At 38.1% G+C, this 19,740-nt stretch overlaps 2 protein-coding genes across 10 annotated transcripts in view; one reads left to right on the forward strand and one right to left on the reverse strand.

Annotated features, from left to right (window-relative positions):
* CERT1 (ceramide transporter 1) overlaps positions 1-13,447 on the reverse strand; it is a 105,575-nt gene extending 92,128 nt beyond the window's left edge. For 2 of the 3 annotated variants that reach the window (XM_019835672.3, XM_019835677.3), the window contains exons 1-3: positions 13,311-13,447; positions 12,678-13,083; positions 6,925-7,059 (exon numbers count right to left, since the gene is read on the reverse strand). In XM_019835672.3, the coding sequence (XP_019691231.3) occupies positions 6,925-7,059; positions 12,678-13,083; positions 13,311-13,393 (624 nt within the window). In that variant the 5' untranslated portion in view covers positions 13,394-13,447. Of the gene's footprint in view, positions 1-6,924; positions 7,060-8,581; positions 10,131-12,677; positions 13,084-13,310 lie in introns of those variants that run through there. The other variant, XM_045062205.1, reaches the window with a different exon arrangement.
* Positions 13,346-19,740, forward strand: part of POLK (DNA polymerase kappa) — a 72,924-nt gene continuing 66,529 nt past the window's right edge. For 5 of the 7 annotated variants that reach the window (XM_006927792.5, XM_019835670.3, XM_006927793.5 and 2 more), the window contains exon 1: positions 13,346-13,463. The gene's annotated coding sequence lies outside the window, so the exon portion shown is untranslated. Of the gene's footprint in view, positions 13,464-13,776; positions 13,900-18,293; positions 18,367-19,740 lie in introns of those variants that run through there. The other 2 variants (XM_019835644.3, XM_019835655.3) reach the window with 2 other exon arrangements.

Raw genomic sequence — 19,740 nt, forward strand, 5'->3', positions numbered from 1 at the left:
GCAAATTATACCTCAATAAATCTGAGTTTTAAGAAGGCATGACAAGACTTAAAAAAACAATAATCAATAGAACAAGGGGAAAAAAGTCTGTCAGGAACATGCAGAAAGCATATAAAAACTTAACGTGTTTATATATATGTATTATAGAAAGACAGAAAGGAAGAGACAGAGAAAGAAAGAGCCAGTAGGTGGAAGAAAAGTGATCATAGGAAATGCATGAGAATATGTTGAAATAGGAGGTGAAACATATCTGGACTCAAATAAGTCACCTGCATCTTTTTCTCCCTTAATAAAGGCTTTGCCAGATTCTCCTTTTCCTTTTTTTTTTTTTTTTTTTTTTAACTGCAGACTTTCTTTTAAATATAAGTATCTCACAAAGTAAACTTAAAGAAATCTGGGTGCCTTCTTTATGCCAAGACTGGACAAGCACCTTTATGTTATTTTGTTTAATACACATAATCATCCCATAGTTAGATCTTATCCCCCTTCATCTTTAATCAGGTAAGGAAGATCAAACTCAGAGCAATTCAGTAACCTACCCGAAGGTAACTTTGGTGGTAAGAAGAGCCAAATGTAAACCCTGGTGTGACTTCAGAGACCATGAATGGTATGTTAAGCATTTTGGAAATTAAGATATAATGCTAAATAGGCACCTGGGTGGCTCAGTTGGCTAAGCGTCTGACTTTGGCTCAGGTCATGATCTCGCAGTTTGTGAGTTCAAGCCCCATGTCAAGCTCCGTGCTGCCAGGTCGGAGCCTGGAGCCTGCTTTATCTGTCTCTCTCTCTCTCTCTGCCCCTCCCCAGCTTACGCTCTGTCTCTCTCAAAAATAAAATAAACATTAAAAATAAAAAGATATAATGGTAAATAAAAATACTAAATAAAAACTGGTGTATGTGAAGCTTAAAAGACCTTCAGGAAAATTAGGAAAACAAGCCCCTTGCTGTTTTAAGCACGGAAATCTAGAAAATTTTGTATATTTCTTGCTTTATGGAAACTTCAAGGCTAAAATACACACTATATTTATTATAGAGATTTAAGAGAAGGCATTAATACTAAGTCACAAATTTAAAGAGCTACTTTATAAATATTTAACAGGCATGTTCCTGCAAGTCTTACACAAAATAAAATGCATCACATATACATTTTTTCCTATGTCATGACATGTGATACAATAACACCGGATGGGAATCAGGAGACTTGTGTTACAGTCTTAATTCAGATTATTGTGTATTTGGGTTGAATTGTGTGCTTGTAATGTATGCTGAGGCCTGCATACCTTAGAAATTAACTTTACTTAGAAACAGGGTAGCAGAGATGTAATTAGTTAGGATGATGTCACACTGGAGTAGACTAGGCCCCTAATTCATTATGACTGGTGTCCTTATAAAAAGGGGAAATTTGGACATGAATAAGCCCACAGAGAGAACACTATGTGAACATAAAAGCAAACATGGGAGAATTGCATCTACAAGAAACAGAATGCCAGATAGCCAACAAACAAGCAAAAGCAACAGAAGGAACCCACCCTGATAACACCTTGATCCAACTTTTAGTCTCCAGAACTGTCAAACAATAAATCTGTTGTTTAAGCCACACAGTTTGTGGTACTCTGTTATGGTAACCCTAGCAAACAAATTACATTCTGTAATTATATAATTCTGAGCAAATTATTTTGACATTTTGGGGCCTACATTTCAATAGATATACTTTTTTATATTTTTCTTACAAAAACCTTTTACCAAACATTTTAAATATTTCCTATTACATTTGAATTATTTGAGTTACATTATACGAGTTACACTCGTTATCTAAAGATAGAAGATAGTATTTCCAAATGAACTGAATAGCTTGTTATTATCTTACATTATTATCTTATATCTTATTATTATCTTAATAATCTAAGATTCTAATTTCTTTTAGAAATTCAGACGTGAGTGTTCTTAGAATGAGAATTATCAACCAATATCTTATCCCATGCTTATACTTGCGTACACCCTCCTCTTTCTACCAGTTCAATGTAGCAAAATTACACAGTTGATAAAAGGCCAACTTCTTAATTTCTCACTAATCTGGAGTTCCTTGTATAATGAATGATTGTTTATGGCACTACTCATCTTTGGTGATATCTAATTTACTGAACATTATTCTGTATCATAATTTCTTATTTTATAATTTTTGGGGAGTCTGGGTGGCTCAGTCAGTTAAGCGTCCAACTCTTGATGCTGGCTCAGGTTGCAATCTTGCTGTCATGAGATCGAGGCCCGTACTGGGCTCTGTGTGGAGCATGGAGCCTGCTTGGGATTCTCTTTCTCCCTCTTTCTCTGCCCCTCCTCCATTGGTACATGCATATTCTCTTTCTCTCTCTCAAAATAAATAAATAAGTAAACATTAAAAAAAAATTTTAGATCTAATTACTCTTTAACACTTAAAATTTTTTGTTTAGTTTTATAGTTTTCTTCAATTTTGAACACTTCCTTCCCTTGCTTTTACATCTCTATTGTCTTCTTTAATTCTGCCAGAATCTTTCAACTTCTCCTCCAACCCTATGTACCTAAGAACTATTTGGCTTTAATTTTTAAAAATCTAACCATAAACATTTTCACTATCTTTCAGTTTTCCTTCTGAAAATATTAAACCATAAAATTGGTGGATAAACTTACATATAACCAACCTCTAAGAGTAATAGGAATTTCATTCATTTGGTAATTAAAGAAGTTCTACAAAGTTTCAGGTACACAAAGGCAAATACCTAAGGTGAGACCTGGGACTACAGACCCTAGGCAAACCAGTTCTAAAGACATTACTATTTCTGTTATACCAAATATCTCTACCTGCCTAATTCCCAAAATATCTTATCTCAGTAAATACAAACAAACCACTTCTTTTATCTTCATGAAAGGATCATGAATTGTTGGTTGAAAAACTATTAGTATTATAATTTTAAACATGGTACAAAGAGAAGGAATACACAAATCAAGTGAACAGAAGAGAGTGTAGAAACAACTGCAAATACACATGGGAATTTATAGTGAAGGTGACATTTCAATCCAGTGGAGAAAAGGTGAATTATTCAATTAATAGCATTAGAATACATAGTCATTTGAAGAAAAATAAAAAAGCTAATTTCCCCTATCGCTCTTTAGGCTTAAAATAACTCCCACAGGAATAAAACTCAAATATAAATTTTACATGAAAATATAATTACATATTATATTGTATATAGTCTCTGAAGTAGGAAATACCTATCTAAACATAACTAAATGCAGAAGCCATAAAGGAAAGGTCAGTAAGAGTATGTAAAAAATTATAATTTCTGTAAGACTATAGAAGACTATAAAACAAGGTAAGAATAAACAAATGACAAATTGGGGAAAATATTTGCAACAAATATGATAAATGGCCAATTATCATGTTATCAAGAGCTTCTATAAATCAATAAGGAAAAAAAGAGAACAAGAGATGAATAAATGATTGGAAGAGGAAAAAGAAATATAAATGAGCTATAAACATACAAAGTACTCAATCTCATAAATAGAAAATGCAATTTAAAATATTAAGGTACTATTTTTATCTAGTAGATTGACAAATATTTTAACATTTGCCAAAACCTAACTTCCTCAATACTTCAGGGTATGGGGAAATAGAGACACTCATACATTATTGGTAAGAGTGAAAAGTGGTACTCTTTTGAAAGAGCCATTTGACAGTAACTATAAAGAAATTTTAGAATAAGTTTGTTCCTACAATAGTCATTCAGTAAAAAATCAGATATGTTCTACATGTCCAAAAAAAGGGAGGAGGCATATAAACAAGATATGGTACATCCATGCAATTCAACAGAATGTAGTAAACACGTCCAAGTCATACTAAAAGAAAATAAGGTAAAGAACAATAGATTTAGTATGATACTATTTGTGTAAATAAAAATGAAGGACATAAACATACAAATGCTTGTATGGGCATACAAATTATTGGAAGAAAACACCAGAAATTTAACTTTATTCCTTGAGTGCAGGACTAAGCGCAAAGAGAAACATTCACTTTTTCATGCCACAGATTATATCTTTTTACCAGGAGTGTTTTATTTAAAAACAGAACTTTAAAAATAAAGAACAGTTTAAATATTCCATAAACATTGTTTTTGATTGAAGAAATACAATTAACATATATTGAACACCTACCATGGCTAGTTTTGTAGCAGAGACTGGATCTTAAGCAAATAAATTATAAATAAACTATTATAATTCTGAAATTCAACTTTATCTTTCTATAATCATTTACTCTACATACAGATAGTTCATTCTTCATAAAGTGAAAAAAGTACTGCTTTTCTTCTTACCCAATGCTTTCAATCCCTTCACATTAATTTTTTCCAAGTAACAAATTCTCCCAGGAAATATTTTGTTCCTTGAAAGTATTTCACTCAATTCATTATCACAAAGCTAAAGAACATGATTAAAATAATTAAGAATGACTTAATTGTTAAACTAAAATAAGAGCGAATTTAACAATAAATTAGGTTCTATCAGAAAAGGTGGGCTCAGATAGTAGGTTCACCAATAAGTAGTATGTTAAGGTTACAGCAAAGTCACGGTTCAAGTCCAGATTTCTCCACATATGAATACTGTCTATTTTATAAGATGCCACGTGAGCAAATTCAACACTGCCATTTATTTTTTGTCTTCAGAGGTGAAGTGATATATATCATAGCCCATATTTAAGAAAAGCAAAGGATACCTATTTAACAGAGATAATTAGTATTACATTTTTGTTATTTAACTCAAGTACATGTTCTATTTGTAAACTTCATTGTCAGAAACTCATAGAATTCAGTTGTATTTTATAACTTCCTTGATATATGAAACAGTGAACCTGTGAACCCACAGTCAAGGAAAAGACTGAAAGTTGAAGGAGTTCAGGAATATAAATGCTTGTGTTTCTCCTTACCACTTGTTTCACGGTCTCTAAGACTACCACTCAGAATTTGCTGCCTCATTCATCTTTTTAACCTTCCCTACCACTATTTAGCTTAGTGAACACCACTAGATTCCTTCCTCATCTCTTTCAAATTGTTTCATTTTCCCACCCATTTCTTTGACCCTATACCACAATGAAAGATCTGTAGGCAAATATAGGTATAACAAAACAACAACAAAACTACAAAGAACAGGTTTTTTTTTTCTGAGATGCAATGTAATTATTTACTAAAATTTTTTTTCCTTCAATAAGCCACACACTATTACCATAGTTCATAACTCAAAAACTATATTTAACTCTACAGAAACAAGCATAGTACTCTAGGAATACTACTATTTAGTAAACAATAAAGTTTCATTCCTCCCCATTTTCACATCAACCAACAGCTTATTTTCAAAGTGTAGTAGCTAATAAGCATCTGACAAGATACAAAAGAAGGAAGGATAGGAAGACTGGAGGAAGGACATTTCAAGATTGTAAAACACGTTTCTATCCACTGTTCTGTCCTCTAGCATATACAATAATCTATCTCAAGGGAAATAAAACCCCAAAATACAAAACTAGAAACAACTTCAAAATACACCATAATGTACAACATACAAGTCAAAATAAATACTGAGCTTTTATATGTTCAAAATATTTCTTTAAAATTGTCCTTAAAAATGGAGAGTAGTAGTTTCATTCTTAATACTTACAAACAATTCCTCTATAGGTTTTTCCCACTCAACACTCAACTAAGTTTGTTTTCAAACTTTGAACATATATGAGGGGCAGAATGTACCAAAAAAAAACAACAGAAAAAAAACTGTAGGATTTCCCTTAAATGTGTAACATATACATACCTAAGTCAGATTTAGAAATCGACACAGATTCAAAGTATACTTTTTATTTTTACAAGCAATATAAATTTTATCATAATGTGAATTCTCTTTGAAAGTATCAGTATAATCTATCATTAAGTTTTAACATACCCATTTCTGGATTTTAAGACAACAGTTCCCTTAACTGATCCCCATTTAACAGACCTGTTTTAGCCAACACTTTTTTTTTACTTTTATTAAATAATGGCATACTGACTACTCTCAACTTGTAGGCTATTTTTAATATATTTAGGCACTTCTGATCTTACAGGTTGAGTTATGTTTAACAAATCAGTTGGTTGTTCTCAAACCTGTTTATGCCAGTTAACTTGTGATCCTTGCATAACTTAATTAATATTAGGTAAGTCTACGGAATACAAGCGCAAAAAGAGGGTTGTTTCTATGTAAACTAAGTTGAATGCAAACTAAGTAGAATGACTCAATAAAGGTGAGTCATTCTTTTAAAAGGTATTGAATTAGACAAAGGTGAGACATCTGTAAAATATTAAGGAAAACATAAAAAAGTCAGAAGATCCTATACTTAGGTCTTTCAAAACTATCGTTAAGCATTTATCTCACTTTAGAGAAATCAAAACTGGAAATTGCAAATCATGCATTATGGATATATTTACAAGCACTTCTCTCAATTTCACATTTGAAGAGATGGTGTTAGCATTACATCAAAAAGCTGGCAAATGAATATAAATTTGCATATTTTAAGTTAAAATTTTAAAATGTTAAGATACATTTTTTTTTAGTTTTCTGCTTTACCTTTTTCAATAACCCACCATGTAATTGTCATTATCTCATCAGATATGAAGTCTTCAAGTGTTTTTTTTTTCTGCATCCCTTGTTTAAGGGCTTGCTGTAACAACTAGATATATAGTACCCGTCTTTATAAAGTAATAGTATCTAGTAATAAACACTGTAAAATAACTTTATGGAAAGAAGTATTAGACTTTGTGCTCCACAGAGGCAAAGATCTTTACTTGTTTTGTTCACAGATATATCCCTAGGACCTAAACAAGTTCCTAGTGTATAGCTGATGCTCAATAAATACTTGTTGAATGAAGAATAGGAACTTACTGTGATGACAGCCTTGCTAAGACAGATGGATCCTCTGCAGCCGTACTCTGTCTCATCTTCAGATTTGTAGTAACTCAGAGTATTATTTTTCAAAACTACCCAACGATCCTGCCACCCATGAATGTAGTTTGTCCACTAGAGGTAAGGGGATGGGGTGCGAGGGAAAAGAAAAACAAAATATAAAAGTCAGTATTTTAGAAATCCAAACTTTCTGAAACAAACAATCTAATTTAAAACCAAAATGTGAAAAGCTCTAACTTAATTATAAACAAAATGATTATGGGGCACCTGGGTGGCTCAGTCAGTTAAGTGTCAGACCTCAGCTCAGGTCATGATCTCTGATCCATGAGTTCAAGCCCCGTGTTGGGTTCTCTGCAGAGCCTGCTTGGGATTCTCTCTCTCTCTCTCTCTCTCTCTCTCTCTCTCTCTCTCTCTCTCCTCTTTCTGCCCCTTCCCCACTCACGTGCTCTCTTTCTCAACTAAACTTTAAAAAAATTGCCAAAAGACGAACTGGCACTTCATAAAACAGGATATTCTGTGCTGACAGCTCAGAGCCTAAAGCCTGTTGCAGATTCTGTGTGTGTGTGTGTGTGTGTGTGTGTGTGTGTCTCCCCCTCTTATGCTCTGTCTCTCAAAAATAATAAAAGTTTAAAAAAATGATTGTAGAAAGTGAAAAGTTGAGATTTTCTAGATATGATTTTCAGTATTTTTTACAAAATTACAAATAAATATTGTATTCTCTTCCATTTAATATTTGAGGAATAAAACTGTTTCAGTTAAAAATTCTGCTCTTCATTTGTGTGCTTCATCCTCCCCTCCTCAGCAACTTCATGAGACTTGGATTGTTTTGTCCCTGCCATAATTAACATATTCAACAGAAAAGTCTGGTTATGTAGCCTCTCATTCTCTTACACCAAGTACTGCATGAAGCTTTGTAAATCAACAGAAGTATGAAGCTAATCATGGCCAAATTCTACTTTGGTTGTAAGTTACTGATATATGAACATATATGATATTTATGACCACATCAAAGTAAAAATACAAGATCATTAATCTTTAAAAGTCTGTATCAACTCTACTGTTTCCCCCACAGAATTCAATGCTACATATTTAAAAGTTCATTGATTTTCCAAGTTTCTCTGAATATCTACTTTTTAAATTCAAGAGTAATAATATATTGTGTATTAAAAAAACTAGTTTTCAAAAACATACTTGGATTATCAGTTTCTAGTACCTACAAATGGTTTCTGTGTTGCTAAAGTCTTGATGCACAGTACAGATCACAATCAATAATCTTGCAAAGGCGGAAATGTAACCTCTATGGGAATTCTTGATTTTGCATATTTTAATGCTCTGGGGGTTTTATGTATGTAAAGACAATTCCAAAAACTATCTAATTCCAAAACTATCTGCCAAAAACTAATTCAAAATGGATTGTTAAAAATATATTGCATTGGCTCAGGCTCTTTACCCATTGAGAAATCTTTACTTTTCTATTTCCTACTCAGTATGTTTGAGACATTTCAGCTCTTAAATCTTCTAAGGTTCATCATTACAACCCCTCCCTAAGATTTTTATCTATGTTGGCAATTTAATACATTCTCTCCTCTGAGCTCTCTAATCACCATTTCCTTATTTCTAATTCCCTGTGACTTACCATTAAATTACACAATGAGTTGAAATAATGATGGTTACATGTAAAATTGAATTCATCTCCTCTTATAAGGTGCATTTTCCTCCTTATGTTTCTATTTCCTTGGCTATACTGGTATTTGTGCAGCCTGATTCATATTCAAACCTGGCTCAGTGCTCCTGTACTATGTGGACAGAACAGAATATACAAAATCAGATAGATTCTATTAGTTGTGTGATGAGTTTTGGCAAGTTATTTAACTTCTCTGTGCTTTAGTTCCTTTCCCTATTATTTGAATGGCTGAAAAAAAATCATGAATGCCTCTACTACAGTTTTAACAGATACTGTTCCTTGTCAATGTCTATAGCCTGTCATCAACTCCTATTCATCTTTCCTTCATATAAAACCCTTACATTTGGCTCTTCTTCTCTATTTTCAATTAATACAATGATTATCAGGTTACTAGGCTCTTGGGAAGGCTTAAGAACCTTACCTCTAATATCTTCTGCATTTTATTTCATAACTTACATAATTTTACTTATTAAGCACATAGGCTTACTTATCTCACATATTAATCTCAATGAACCTCTAGCTCCAAAACTTATGTGGACAACTCCCCATTGTCTGTAATACAAATTATTTAGACTGGCATACCTTAACGCTGCCTCATTCCACTTACTGCCCCTCAGAGGGCTGGTAACTGTGTGACTGTGGTCAAATTGCTTACTGTTTCTTTGTCAAACTTTACCTCTTAAAGTTGTCAAGATTAAACAAGAATAGACTTAGAATACTGCCAGGCACAAAGTATTTTCTCAGTTGGAGACAGAGTTATGCAGAGCTAATGAAGCTTAAGCTTCAGTGCAGTTCACTAGAACAGACCTCTTCCAGAGTGACAGAATGGGCCCCAGCAATTGTGTACCATAATTTTATACTTTTTTATAGAGGACCCATTAAATTACATAAGCTTCAGGCCCCTTTACTCAGTAAATGTTAGCTCCTACTATCACAACTAGAAGGTAGAGTTTTGGTTTCTCACAAGGTCTCCTCACTCTTCCCCAACTAACAAAGACAAAGCAATATGCTAGACACAGCAGAAGAATCAAAGATTTCTGTTCCCAAGAGTTCAGCAAGCACAATTTCAAGAGGAAAAAAAAATCATTTACAGTAAGAGTCAGAACAAGTTACAAATAAAATAACTATGGGAACCCAAGGTAAGGAGATCTGAAATGGTTGGCAAAATAAAGAAAGGCTTCATGGTAAAAATAGTTTTTGAGATAAACTCTAAAGGTGGATAGAATTTCAGCCAACAGTTTGGTATGTGGGGAAATAGAAGATAAGGTAAACCTTGAAGGATTGAGAGAATTCATAATAAGTTAGATGAGATTTATTTTATCCAGGCTTAGTTGCTCTCAATTCCCACTAAGGCATGAATCTTTCTCATCAATGATCCACCCTGATATTGTTATAACCACCTAGAATTATTGTCTATCCAGTATTTTGGGAACCTATGTGCTTAAGAAGTGATTCTACAGAAAATATGCTTCACAGGTATTTCCATGTCTTTTAAATTACCATATACAAAATAAAACTTTGGACTGGTATATATCTTTTCTTAAAAATTTTTAAAATATTTATTTATTTTTGAGAGACACAGAGAGACAGAGCATGAGTGGGGGAAGAGCAGAGAGAGAGGGTGACACAGAATCTGAAGCAGGCTCCAGGCTCTGAGCTGTCAGCACAGAGCCTGACATGGGGCTTAGACCCACAGACTGTGAGATCATGACCTAAGCCCAAGTCAGACACTAAACCGACTGAGCCACTCAGGCACCCCAGGACCGGTATATTGCTTTAAAAAAAATTTTTTTTACATTTATTTATTTCTTTTTGAGAGACAGAGAGAGAGCACAAGTGGGGGAGGGGCAGAGAGAGAGAGAGAAAGACACAGAATTTGAAGAGGCTCCAGGCTCTGAGCTGTCAGCACAGAGCCTGACGCGGGGCTCGAACTCACAAACCATGAGATCATGACCTGAGCAGATGTCGGACGCTCAAATGACGGAGCCACCCAGGCGCCCCAGGACCGGTATATTTCTAATATAAGTTTATCCCCTCTGTCCATTCCAAATCCACTCAATTTTGGAAGGGAAGAAACAATACAAATTAGAGACTTACCTACATTATTCAATTGAAGGAAAAGAACAGTTGCTGAGTTCTATCTAACTCTTGTGTAAATTACCAAGTGAATACAAACGGATCAAAATATAGAAGTACTTTACATTTTAAAACATGTATTCAATATAAAACACTCCTGATTAAAAAGCTTCCAGAAATCATTTTATACAGCCATATACTAAATTTCAGGGACATTTCCTTCATAGCTGTTAACAAAAATACCAAAAACTATATTCCTGCTAATTCTACATATACAGCAATACCAAAGTTATTTACGTACCAGAGAAGTGATAAAAAAATACATTTGTCCATATTTAAGTATCAAAGAGATACTCTTCCATTTTTTGTCATAAGGTATGTGTACTATACTGCTCTGTATATAGTGAATACTCAGAGTACTGGGGACTCTTTTCACCAGTCACTACTCCCGCCCCCCCAAAATAGTGGTATCAAATAGGTCAAAAGTTCAGCCTGTTTTATAAAATACCACTACTAGAGTACTAATTTGGAAGTCTGCTTCTCATTTAATGGGAAAAGTGATGAATCTACCAGAATTGAGAAGCAAATTCCTTCTGAAATTCCACCTGAAAATGTGTATCTACTACACAATGTGTTCGAGAGATTCCTAAATTACGAGATACATTTAATCTAAAGAAACCCTAGGGAGGTTCACTTTAATGAAAGCCTTTCACTGAAATTCCAATGACCACATATCAACACACATCATGATTTTTCTATGTAAATAAAAGTTAACACTTGGCAAGTCTTAGTTCTGACTTCTGTCTTACCTAAGGCCTTTCTCATCAGCCTTCTAAAGACAACAGAAAAACCTAATATGAAACAAGTCCACAGAAATGTCCAAATGCTTAGCCAAAGTATGTATACTGGAAGCAGCATGGTTTCTTAATAGCCAGTAGGCTGCACATGATCTTGTATCTTATGACCAGCTTGCTGAGGGACTGGCCATTTCTAAAACTTTAACAGGAAGAGAGAAGGAAGTAATAAAGGCAATATGCATCTTATTAAGCAAAACTTTGAACGAATAAACAAGAAAACGCCCATATATTACCAAAAGAAAAAAAAATCAAACATCTCAAAAAGGGCCTGATCGAATTTAATTAACTGGCCTTACAGCCCTACAACTATATGCTTTGCTAAAATTTTGAAAGACGGTATTTAAAATTTTCAGGAAAGGTAAGATGTGTTTTCCTTACTCTGGCCCTTTGACTGCAATAACATTTTATTATTAACAGTGTTCTTCCTGGACTAAATAAAGGTTGGCCTCTATTCTGACTTGTGCCAAGTTACTTGGACTAGTTCTTGTACCTATCACGTGCCGAGTCGACAGCTCTTTTCTGAACTGGGGAATAGGATGAGGGGAAAAGTACAAAAGTCACCTTCCCTGAGATCTCTCACTGTATCTAACTTGGCATAGTTTACCGCCTCAGTTTTCCGCACCATATCCAGTTGCTCCGGCAACTGTCTACACAGCCGCGTTCAGCGAATCCTCCAACCCTGCTCTCCATCTCCGAACTAACCTCGTTTGCGAGGTCCGATCTGCACTGCTCCCAAACCCAGGCATTCGAACACTGCTGTTGCCCAACCCGGGCTCCTATGGCCAGGACAGATGCCGCTCTGAGTCCCAAGTCACGATACGCATGCCGCTCCCAAACTGAATTCGGGGCTGGGACGCGTTTTCTCCGGTCTTTGGCCACCGCCGCCGAGCCCCAGGGCAGGAGAGCAGGACAGTCCCCTTCTCCCTCCCACCCCCACCCTCACCCCGGCCCGGGCACTCCTGCAGCAGTACTCAGCCCCGCACCCAGGCACATTCCGCAGCCCCCGCCCCGGGACAGTCCACCACTCCCGCCCAACCCCACCCCATCCCCTCAGCGGCTTGCCTCACAGCAGGTGAAGTCTGAGCAGGAGGCCCTCGGACGCGCGGGCTGCTCACCTTGCTGAGGACTCCGCAGCGCTCCACAGGCGGCCCGGACTCCGTCTCTGGATCCTCCTCCGAGCCCGACGAGTTCCAGCTCTGGTTATCCGACATGGAGGCGCGACAGCCGAGCGGGAGACCGGCCCCCGCTCCCTGAGCTGCGCCGGAGGAGGCGCCCAGTAGCCGGGGTGAAGGGTCGGGAGATGGCGAAGGGAAGAGTGCCCGCTCCGGCGCCGGGGGGAGCTGGAGGAAGCACGAAGTCCGGCCGCTGCGCCGCCGCCGCCGCGCCTGACACCGAGCGGACCGGGGAAGGAGGACAAGCGGCGAAGGAAGCCTGCCCTTCCAGCCGTCAGCAGCCGCCGTCGCCGTGACCCCTGCGCTGCGCCCGGCGCCACCACCCGAACTCAGCCCCCTCAATGCCAATCTCGTAGAAGGAAAAGGAAAGAAGGGGAAAGAAAATCCAGTTGCAGAGACACGGGTCCACTCACACCTCCGCTACCGCCGCCATCTTCCTGCCTGGCCCACTATTTACCCTCCCCTCCCCTTTCCCCTCCCCTTCGTCCTCCCATTCTCCCCCTGCTCCCCGCCCCGTCCCCCTCCCAACGTCTGACGAATCACGCCGAGGGCTGGAGGTCCCCTCCCGCACCCTACCTCCGGTTCTCCCAGGTGACGCCGGGTAGAAAGGTGGGAGGAGCGGAGAAAGGAGAAGGGGTGGGGTCTCCGTTCTGTTGCATTCTGGGAAAGACGCTGCTCCTTGGGCCGTTCAGTCGTCTGGGAGTTGTAGTCACGATCCTGAGGTAACGGGTGAGTGTTCCGCGCCAGCAAGGCTCGTATCCTTAGGGACCGGTGGAGTGGTGGGAGGGCTTCGTTTGACAGCTGTGTGACCCACCTCCTCGGCCACGATTCTGTCTCTGCTTAGAGTGTTTATGACGAGCCTGCTGAGCTTGCGGGCCCGGACGTGAGATAACTCTCCGCTGAGGATGCCGGGCCTGCCTCCCATGGCGGTTTCCTGGAAGCCGGGGAGTATCGAGCCGCTTTCCTGGGTGGGGATGTACGGGGCTCTTCTGCTTCAACCACGGGCCGGGGGTTTGCGACCTTTCTAGTGAGAAAGAGGTTTCATTCTGCCAACCCCACCCCCCTGCAAATTTTGACGGTCTTTCATCTCGCTCTTGAGAAGTTAAACTTAGCGCTTGACGTTTCCCGCCTTTGAAGGAAGAATTTTCAGTCACTTCTAACATGGGCAAGTACTTCGCATTATTAGATTTACAGAGTGTCCTTTTTGTGGAAAGTAAGTTGAAGATATCAAAGAATAAATGACGTTTGTGGAATTTTAAAAGTAAAATGAGAATGTGAAATGATAGCCTGGAGTTTAAGTTTTAAATAAGTATCTTCCTGAGAGCTAGGTTAACCATCTCTACGGACCTATCTCTGTCTGAGACGTAGGGAAGGTTGTAGAGTAGAAACTTTACGAGAAAAACCAAAATGCAGTAGTCTTATTGAATAATAAGAGATTAGACAAAATAGGACTAGAATTGAAGGGGTGCCTGGGTGGCTCCGTCTGTTGAGTGTCCGCCTCCTGCTTTTGGCTCGGGTACTGATTGATCCCAGGCTTATGGGATCCAGCCACCCACCCCTCCTCCCCGGTTGGGCTGGTACTGAGGGTGGAGCCTACTCAAGATTCATTCTCTCCCTCTCTCCCTCTCCCCCCCCCCCCGCCCCTTTCCTCTGTTCACGCGTTCTCTAAAATTTAAAAAAAAATTTTTTTCTAAGGCTAGAATTAGGAAGACCAAAAGAAGATATAATAGATCTTGGTCTATTTTTACATAAATTATAAGGATAATTTTTATTGTGAGATCTTTAATTTTGTAGCTTCAGTTCTTTACGTCTTGTCGATTTCCTAATGATTGCCAACAACAAAATTCGTTACTAAACCTTAGAGTACCTGCGCACTGCAGGGACTGAGGATGGGAGTGAAATTTTGAGTCTAGGGGAGAAGGCACAGTGGCCAGAAATAACTCTGGTAGGATAGAGGCCAACTAACTGGGATCTTTGGGAAAAACCAGAATGATAGGAATTGTCTGAGAAGGACCTGTGGTATCTTTTCATTTGCCTGATGCTTATAGATGCTGAGTCTGTTGTAAATAGGTTGCAGATTGTTTTTCCATTGTAAAATCGAGTAATCATTATTAACAGCCATTCAGATGAATAAAACCTTGAGATAACGCTTTAGAAAATACTTTGACAACCTGTTAATTAACACAAAATCCCAAGGTTGTCATTCAAAAGAGAAAAAATCCATGTAGCACATTTTCCTCTTTATTGAATTACTAAATTATGTCTTTAGAATTTTGAATACTGTAGCAATTAAGTTTTGTTTTCCCTTTTGATTACCTAATACATATGGTTAGATGTAATATTTGATTCTTTAAAGCTCTAGGTTTTATTTTCATTTTGTTTATTTTTATTTTAGAGAGAGGGAGGGCGAGCTAGGGGGGAAGTGGGGAAGAGAGAGAGAGAGAGAGAGAGAGAGAGAGAGAGAGAGAGAGAGGGAATCCCAAGCAGGCTCCACACTCAGTGCTCAGCCGGACCCCACAGCCTTGGGATCATGACCTGAGCTGAAATTAAGAATCGGTTGCCCTACCAACTGAGGCACCCAGAGGCCCCTTAAGCTCTGAGTTTTAAAAGGACATTAGTCTTAAGGGAATGATTGTGAATTTGAGAAATCTACTTCATAATGCAACTTAGAATCTTGAGAGCATAGAATATGTTTATATTGAAATTGAACTTTTTATCATATTTTAGCATTTCTAAGTTTTGTGTGGTTGCAACCATAATCACTTACATCTCTGAGGTTCCCACTTTATTCAGTAGGAAATTGTTTCACTGTAGTAGTCTGTTTGTAACTATAGGAGTGGGAGAAGGGGCATGCTGAGAAATAAATCATTTAACATGTATGAAAGTCCCATTGTTGAACACCAAACATATTATTTCTATTCAAGGGCAAAGCACATGATAAATGTTTAAATGGATGTATTAGACTGAATATATTATTTTGTTCCACTAGAAGGTGAGTTCTGTGGGGACAGGAATTAAAATTTTTTTTCATCCATTTTTTTTCATAACTATTTTCTATCCTTAGTCCCTAGAATAGTGCTCAGCATATATAAGGCATTCATTTGATATAATTCAGGTATTATATCCCATCTTCCAGTTAATAATTTAATTTAACAAACATACAATGTGCAGGATACTATGACTGGGTGATTTTAAGATAGTAAAAAGTTAAAAAAGAGGGGCATGGGGGCTTTTCCTTTAAGGAGATTATAACAGAAAACAAGGTAAGAAAGGTACACATGTAACTTTAATAGCTGAATACTACTTAAGAGAAGGTAAATGACAGACTGGCAATGACAAACTCTCTTCTTTAATCCTGTTTTCTAATCCTGCATCTCTGTAGGCCACTTGCCCCAGGTCTTTTTAGTTAAAACAATAGCTATTTGGAATTTTAAAGAAAAAAGGATTGTCCTTATTTGCTGATCTCCTTATACGAAGTTATCATGTAAGCTATGTAATGAATCTTGTCACATTTAAAATAATATAGTGGCACCTGGGTGGCTCTGTGGGTTAAGCTGTTAAGCCTCTGGCCTCTTGGTTGCCGCTCAGGTCATGAACACACAGTTGGTGAGATCGAACCCCACTTTGGACTCTGTGCTGACAGCTCAGAGCCTGTGTGGGATTCATTCATTCTCTCTCTCTCTCTCTCTCTCTCTCTCTCCCTCTCCCTCTCTCTCTCTCTCTCTCTCCCCTCCCCCCCCCGCCTCTGTCACGCTCGCACTCTCTCAAAATAAACTTTTTAAAAATAAATAAATAAAATAATATAAATTGATAGATCTTTTATGACTTGTTACTGTGTTTGTGACATTCAGCATGTCCCCTAAATGCAAGTTTAGAAATAAAAGCTACTCTTCAAGTCTCTTTGCCTTTCCAATTTAACCAGAACTGGTTGTTCCTTTAAATGCATTTTTTTTTTCATGTTTTGAATACTAATTGATCGTATTAGCTTCTCAATGTTCCTGTCAGGACTGTTCAAGAACCATGTAGTTTGTGCCACTATGGTGATTCATGCTAGTTCAGGGTGAGCAAGCAGACAGTTCCTGAGTGTGAATCCTAGCTGGCCATCCTTAATAATCATGATTTTGGATGCATATTTATACTAACTTAATAAATGACATTAGTTTAACTAGTTGCTGTTTATTACTATATATATTCCCAACTATTATGCTGTTAAATACATTTGTAAATGGATATTTGCATGTTTATCAAAATGGATATTCATTTTTATGGTAGTAAATGCGTCTATGTCCTTTTTTTTTTATATAAAAAAAATTTTTTTAACGTTTATTTATTTTTGAAACAGAGAGAGACAGAGCATGAACGGGGGAGGGTCAGAGAGAGAGGGAGACACAGAATCTGAAACAAGCTCCAGGCTCTGAGCTGCCAGCACAGAGCCCGACGCGGGGCTCGAACTCACAGACCGCAAGATCATGACCTGAGTCAAAGTCGGACACTTAACCGACTGAGCCACCCAGGCGCCCCCCCTTTTTTTTTGAGAGAGAGCAAGTGGGGGAGAGGCCGGGGGTGGTGGGGGGGGAAGAAAATCCCAAGCAGGCTCCATGCTGACAGCACAGAGACCAATGCAGGGCTCGAACCCATGAACATGAAATCGTGACCTGAGCCAAAATCAAGAGTCCGATACTTAACCCACTGAGCCACCCAGGCGCCTCTCTATGTCCATTTCTGAACAAGTAAACACTAGTTTCAAAAATGTAAAGGGCTACAAGAAATTTGCATGTTTTCATCTTTTGTGATATTGTACGGAATTATTGTAAAATATCCTTGCAGGTGTATTTACAAAAGTGGATATGCTAAGTGTGTAAAGTGAATATAGGAATACTGAAGTGGTTGCTCCCCTTTGTATCTTAATCTTTTCTGTTGGTGCAAAAAAAGATTGTATTTTACCTATCTATAATCAACATCTGGCGTGCATATCTTCCAAGTTAACAGTTTTCCAGTTAGACCCAGATCATAACAGGTACATTGGTATCTAGTGTAAGCAACCCAAGTATACTAGTCTATGAATGAACTTTAAAGGACTGTCAATTTTCTAAAAGAAAAAGGTAAGTAATTCAGCCAGAAAAATTGAGTTTATCCAAGAATAGCAGAGAAATTGTAGTTTGTGACAAACCATGGGGAACCATAGGCAAGTCCAGAGAACAGAGAAGAGCTTCCATTTATAAAGGAAAGGAGGAAGTTGGGAGGGGTTATTTTCTACAAAAGTTCATTGGGGGAAATGAGAGTTTGAAGTGGTGGTGGCTTCTCATTGGCTGCAGGGGAAGGCAGCTTACTGTTGACAGCAAAAGGCCATCTTCTGTCTTCCTGCTGGACTATGCAAGCTATGATGAGTGATGAGTTTGTGAGAGTCCTCTCTCCATGACTTCCCAACTCCAATTTTACTTTAGGTTTCCTTAATGTATTTTCACATTTCCCCCATTTGATAAAGAATTTTCTTTAAAAGCATTGCTGATCAAGAGTTGGGCCATTTCTTCCTTATTAGAGTCATTTTTGTCCATCACTGCCAGGAAGGACCTTTTCTGGGTGTCATGTCTGCAGATTGGAAACCTTTGAGGCCACTTTTGAGTGACTAGAGGTAAGAGGGAGAACTCTCAGGCATTTCCCATTTAAAGTCTGTATCTTATTAGGTTGTATCTGTTGGAGATCATCTTGAAATGCTGAACCAGCATCACTCTTTGGAGTATACCATTTCTACAAAGGTTTGGTAGGCTACAGTATATAATCTAAAAATGATTTTACAAAATAAATAAGAATAATGACCCTAGTTTGTATATTAGTTCTAAACCAGGAGCCCAGACCTGAAGATAGCCAGCTAAAGAGATCAAAGGGCCATAGATGGTCAGGTGGAATTTGTTGTAGTCAGTATGCTTGTTCTATAATTTTATGAACTTGGGATTTTACTTCTCCAGAGGAATTTAGGTGCAACCTGTGGTGTTTGCTATTTCATAAACATCTTGTTTGGCAAGTAAGTAATCAAGGTCTATGCAATTATCCAAAACTATTTTAGCCAACAAGTAAAGTGATCGTTGTTGGACTGCTACTGCCTTACTGGTGGAATCAGCAAGTTTTCCCGGTTACAGAGAGAGATTCTTAATCATTTATTCACTGGCATGAACAGCCACCAATGGGATAAGTGTCCTTATGATGGAGGCAAATCCAGAATAATGTATGCCTCCTGGGAGTTCCCATGTAAGGCAACAATGAAGGTTTGATGGGGAAGACCAGTAGGAGGACCAATGGAAGGCTTCATTTTTATAGTGGATGTCTGTGGGCTAGTTAGTAAGCCTCCAATCTGCCAACTATGTATTTTGGCCCGTTGAGTGGTCCACTTGCCACAGACAGATAAAACCAGGTGGTGCACATAAGACTTTTGCTAGGGTTTGATTATTAATTAATGCCATTAGTTGGGATTATTCAATTGGACCTTTGAACCAAGGGTCAGTGGTGGTTGGGGAACAATTAGGGAGAAACTGTCCTTTTCGGTGAACTTTATTCTTTTTTTTTTTTTTAATGTTTGTTTATTTCAGAGAGAGAGAGAGAGAGCAGGGGAGGGGCAGAGAGAGAGGGAGACACAGAAGCCAAAGCAGGCTTCAGGCTCTGAGCTGTCAGCCCAGAGCCCGACATGAGGATCGAACTCACAAACTGTGAGATCATGACCTGAGCTGAAGTCAGGTGCTTAACTGAGTGAACCACCCTGATGCCCCTATGGACTTTATTCTTGAAGGGTGTGCAGAGGGGGGTTGTTTTGTTATAGTGAGCCGACCTGTAGTAGTAGAAAGAACAGGGAACCATGTGATTAGTTGCATCGAGAGCTAGGATAGCAGACAGCTCAAAGCAAAGCACAGGAAAACCTGGTTGTAGAAGTTTGACCCTGTAATATCTAGAGGGGTGTAGGTGTAGTTAGTGGTCACACTGGAGATGAAGGAAAAGTTTGCTCTGAGGAAGACTA

The sequence above is a fragment of the Felis catus genome, chromosome A1, assembly GCF_018350175.1.
Source record: "Felis catus isolate Fca126 chromosome A1, F.catus_Fca126_mat1.0, whole genome shotgun sequence".
NCBI classification, from domain to species: Eukaryota; Metazoa; Chordata; class Mammalia; order Carnivora; family Felidae; genus Felis; species Felis catus.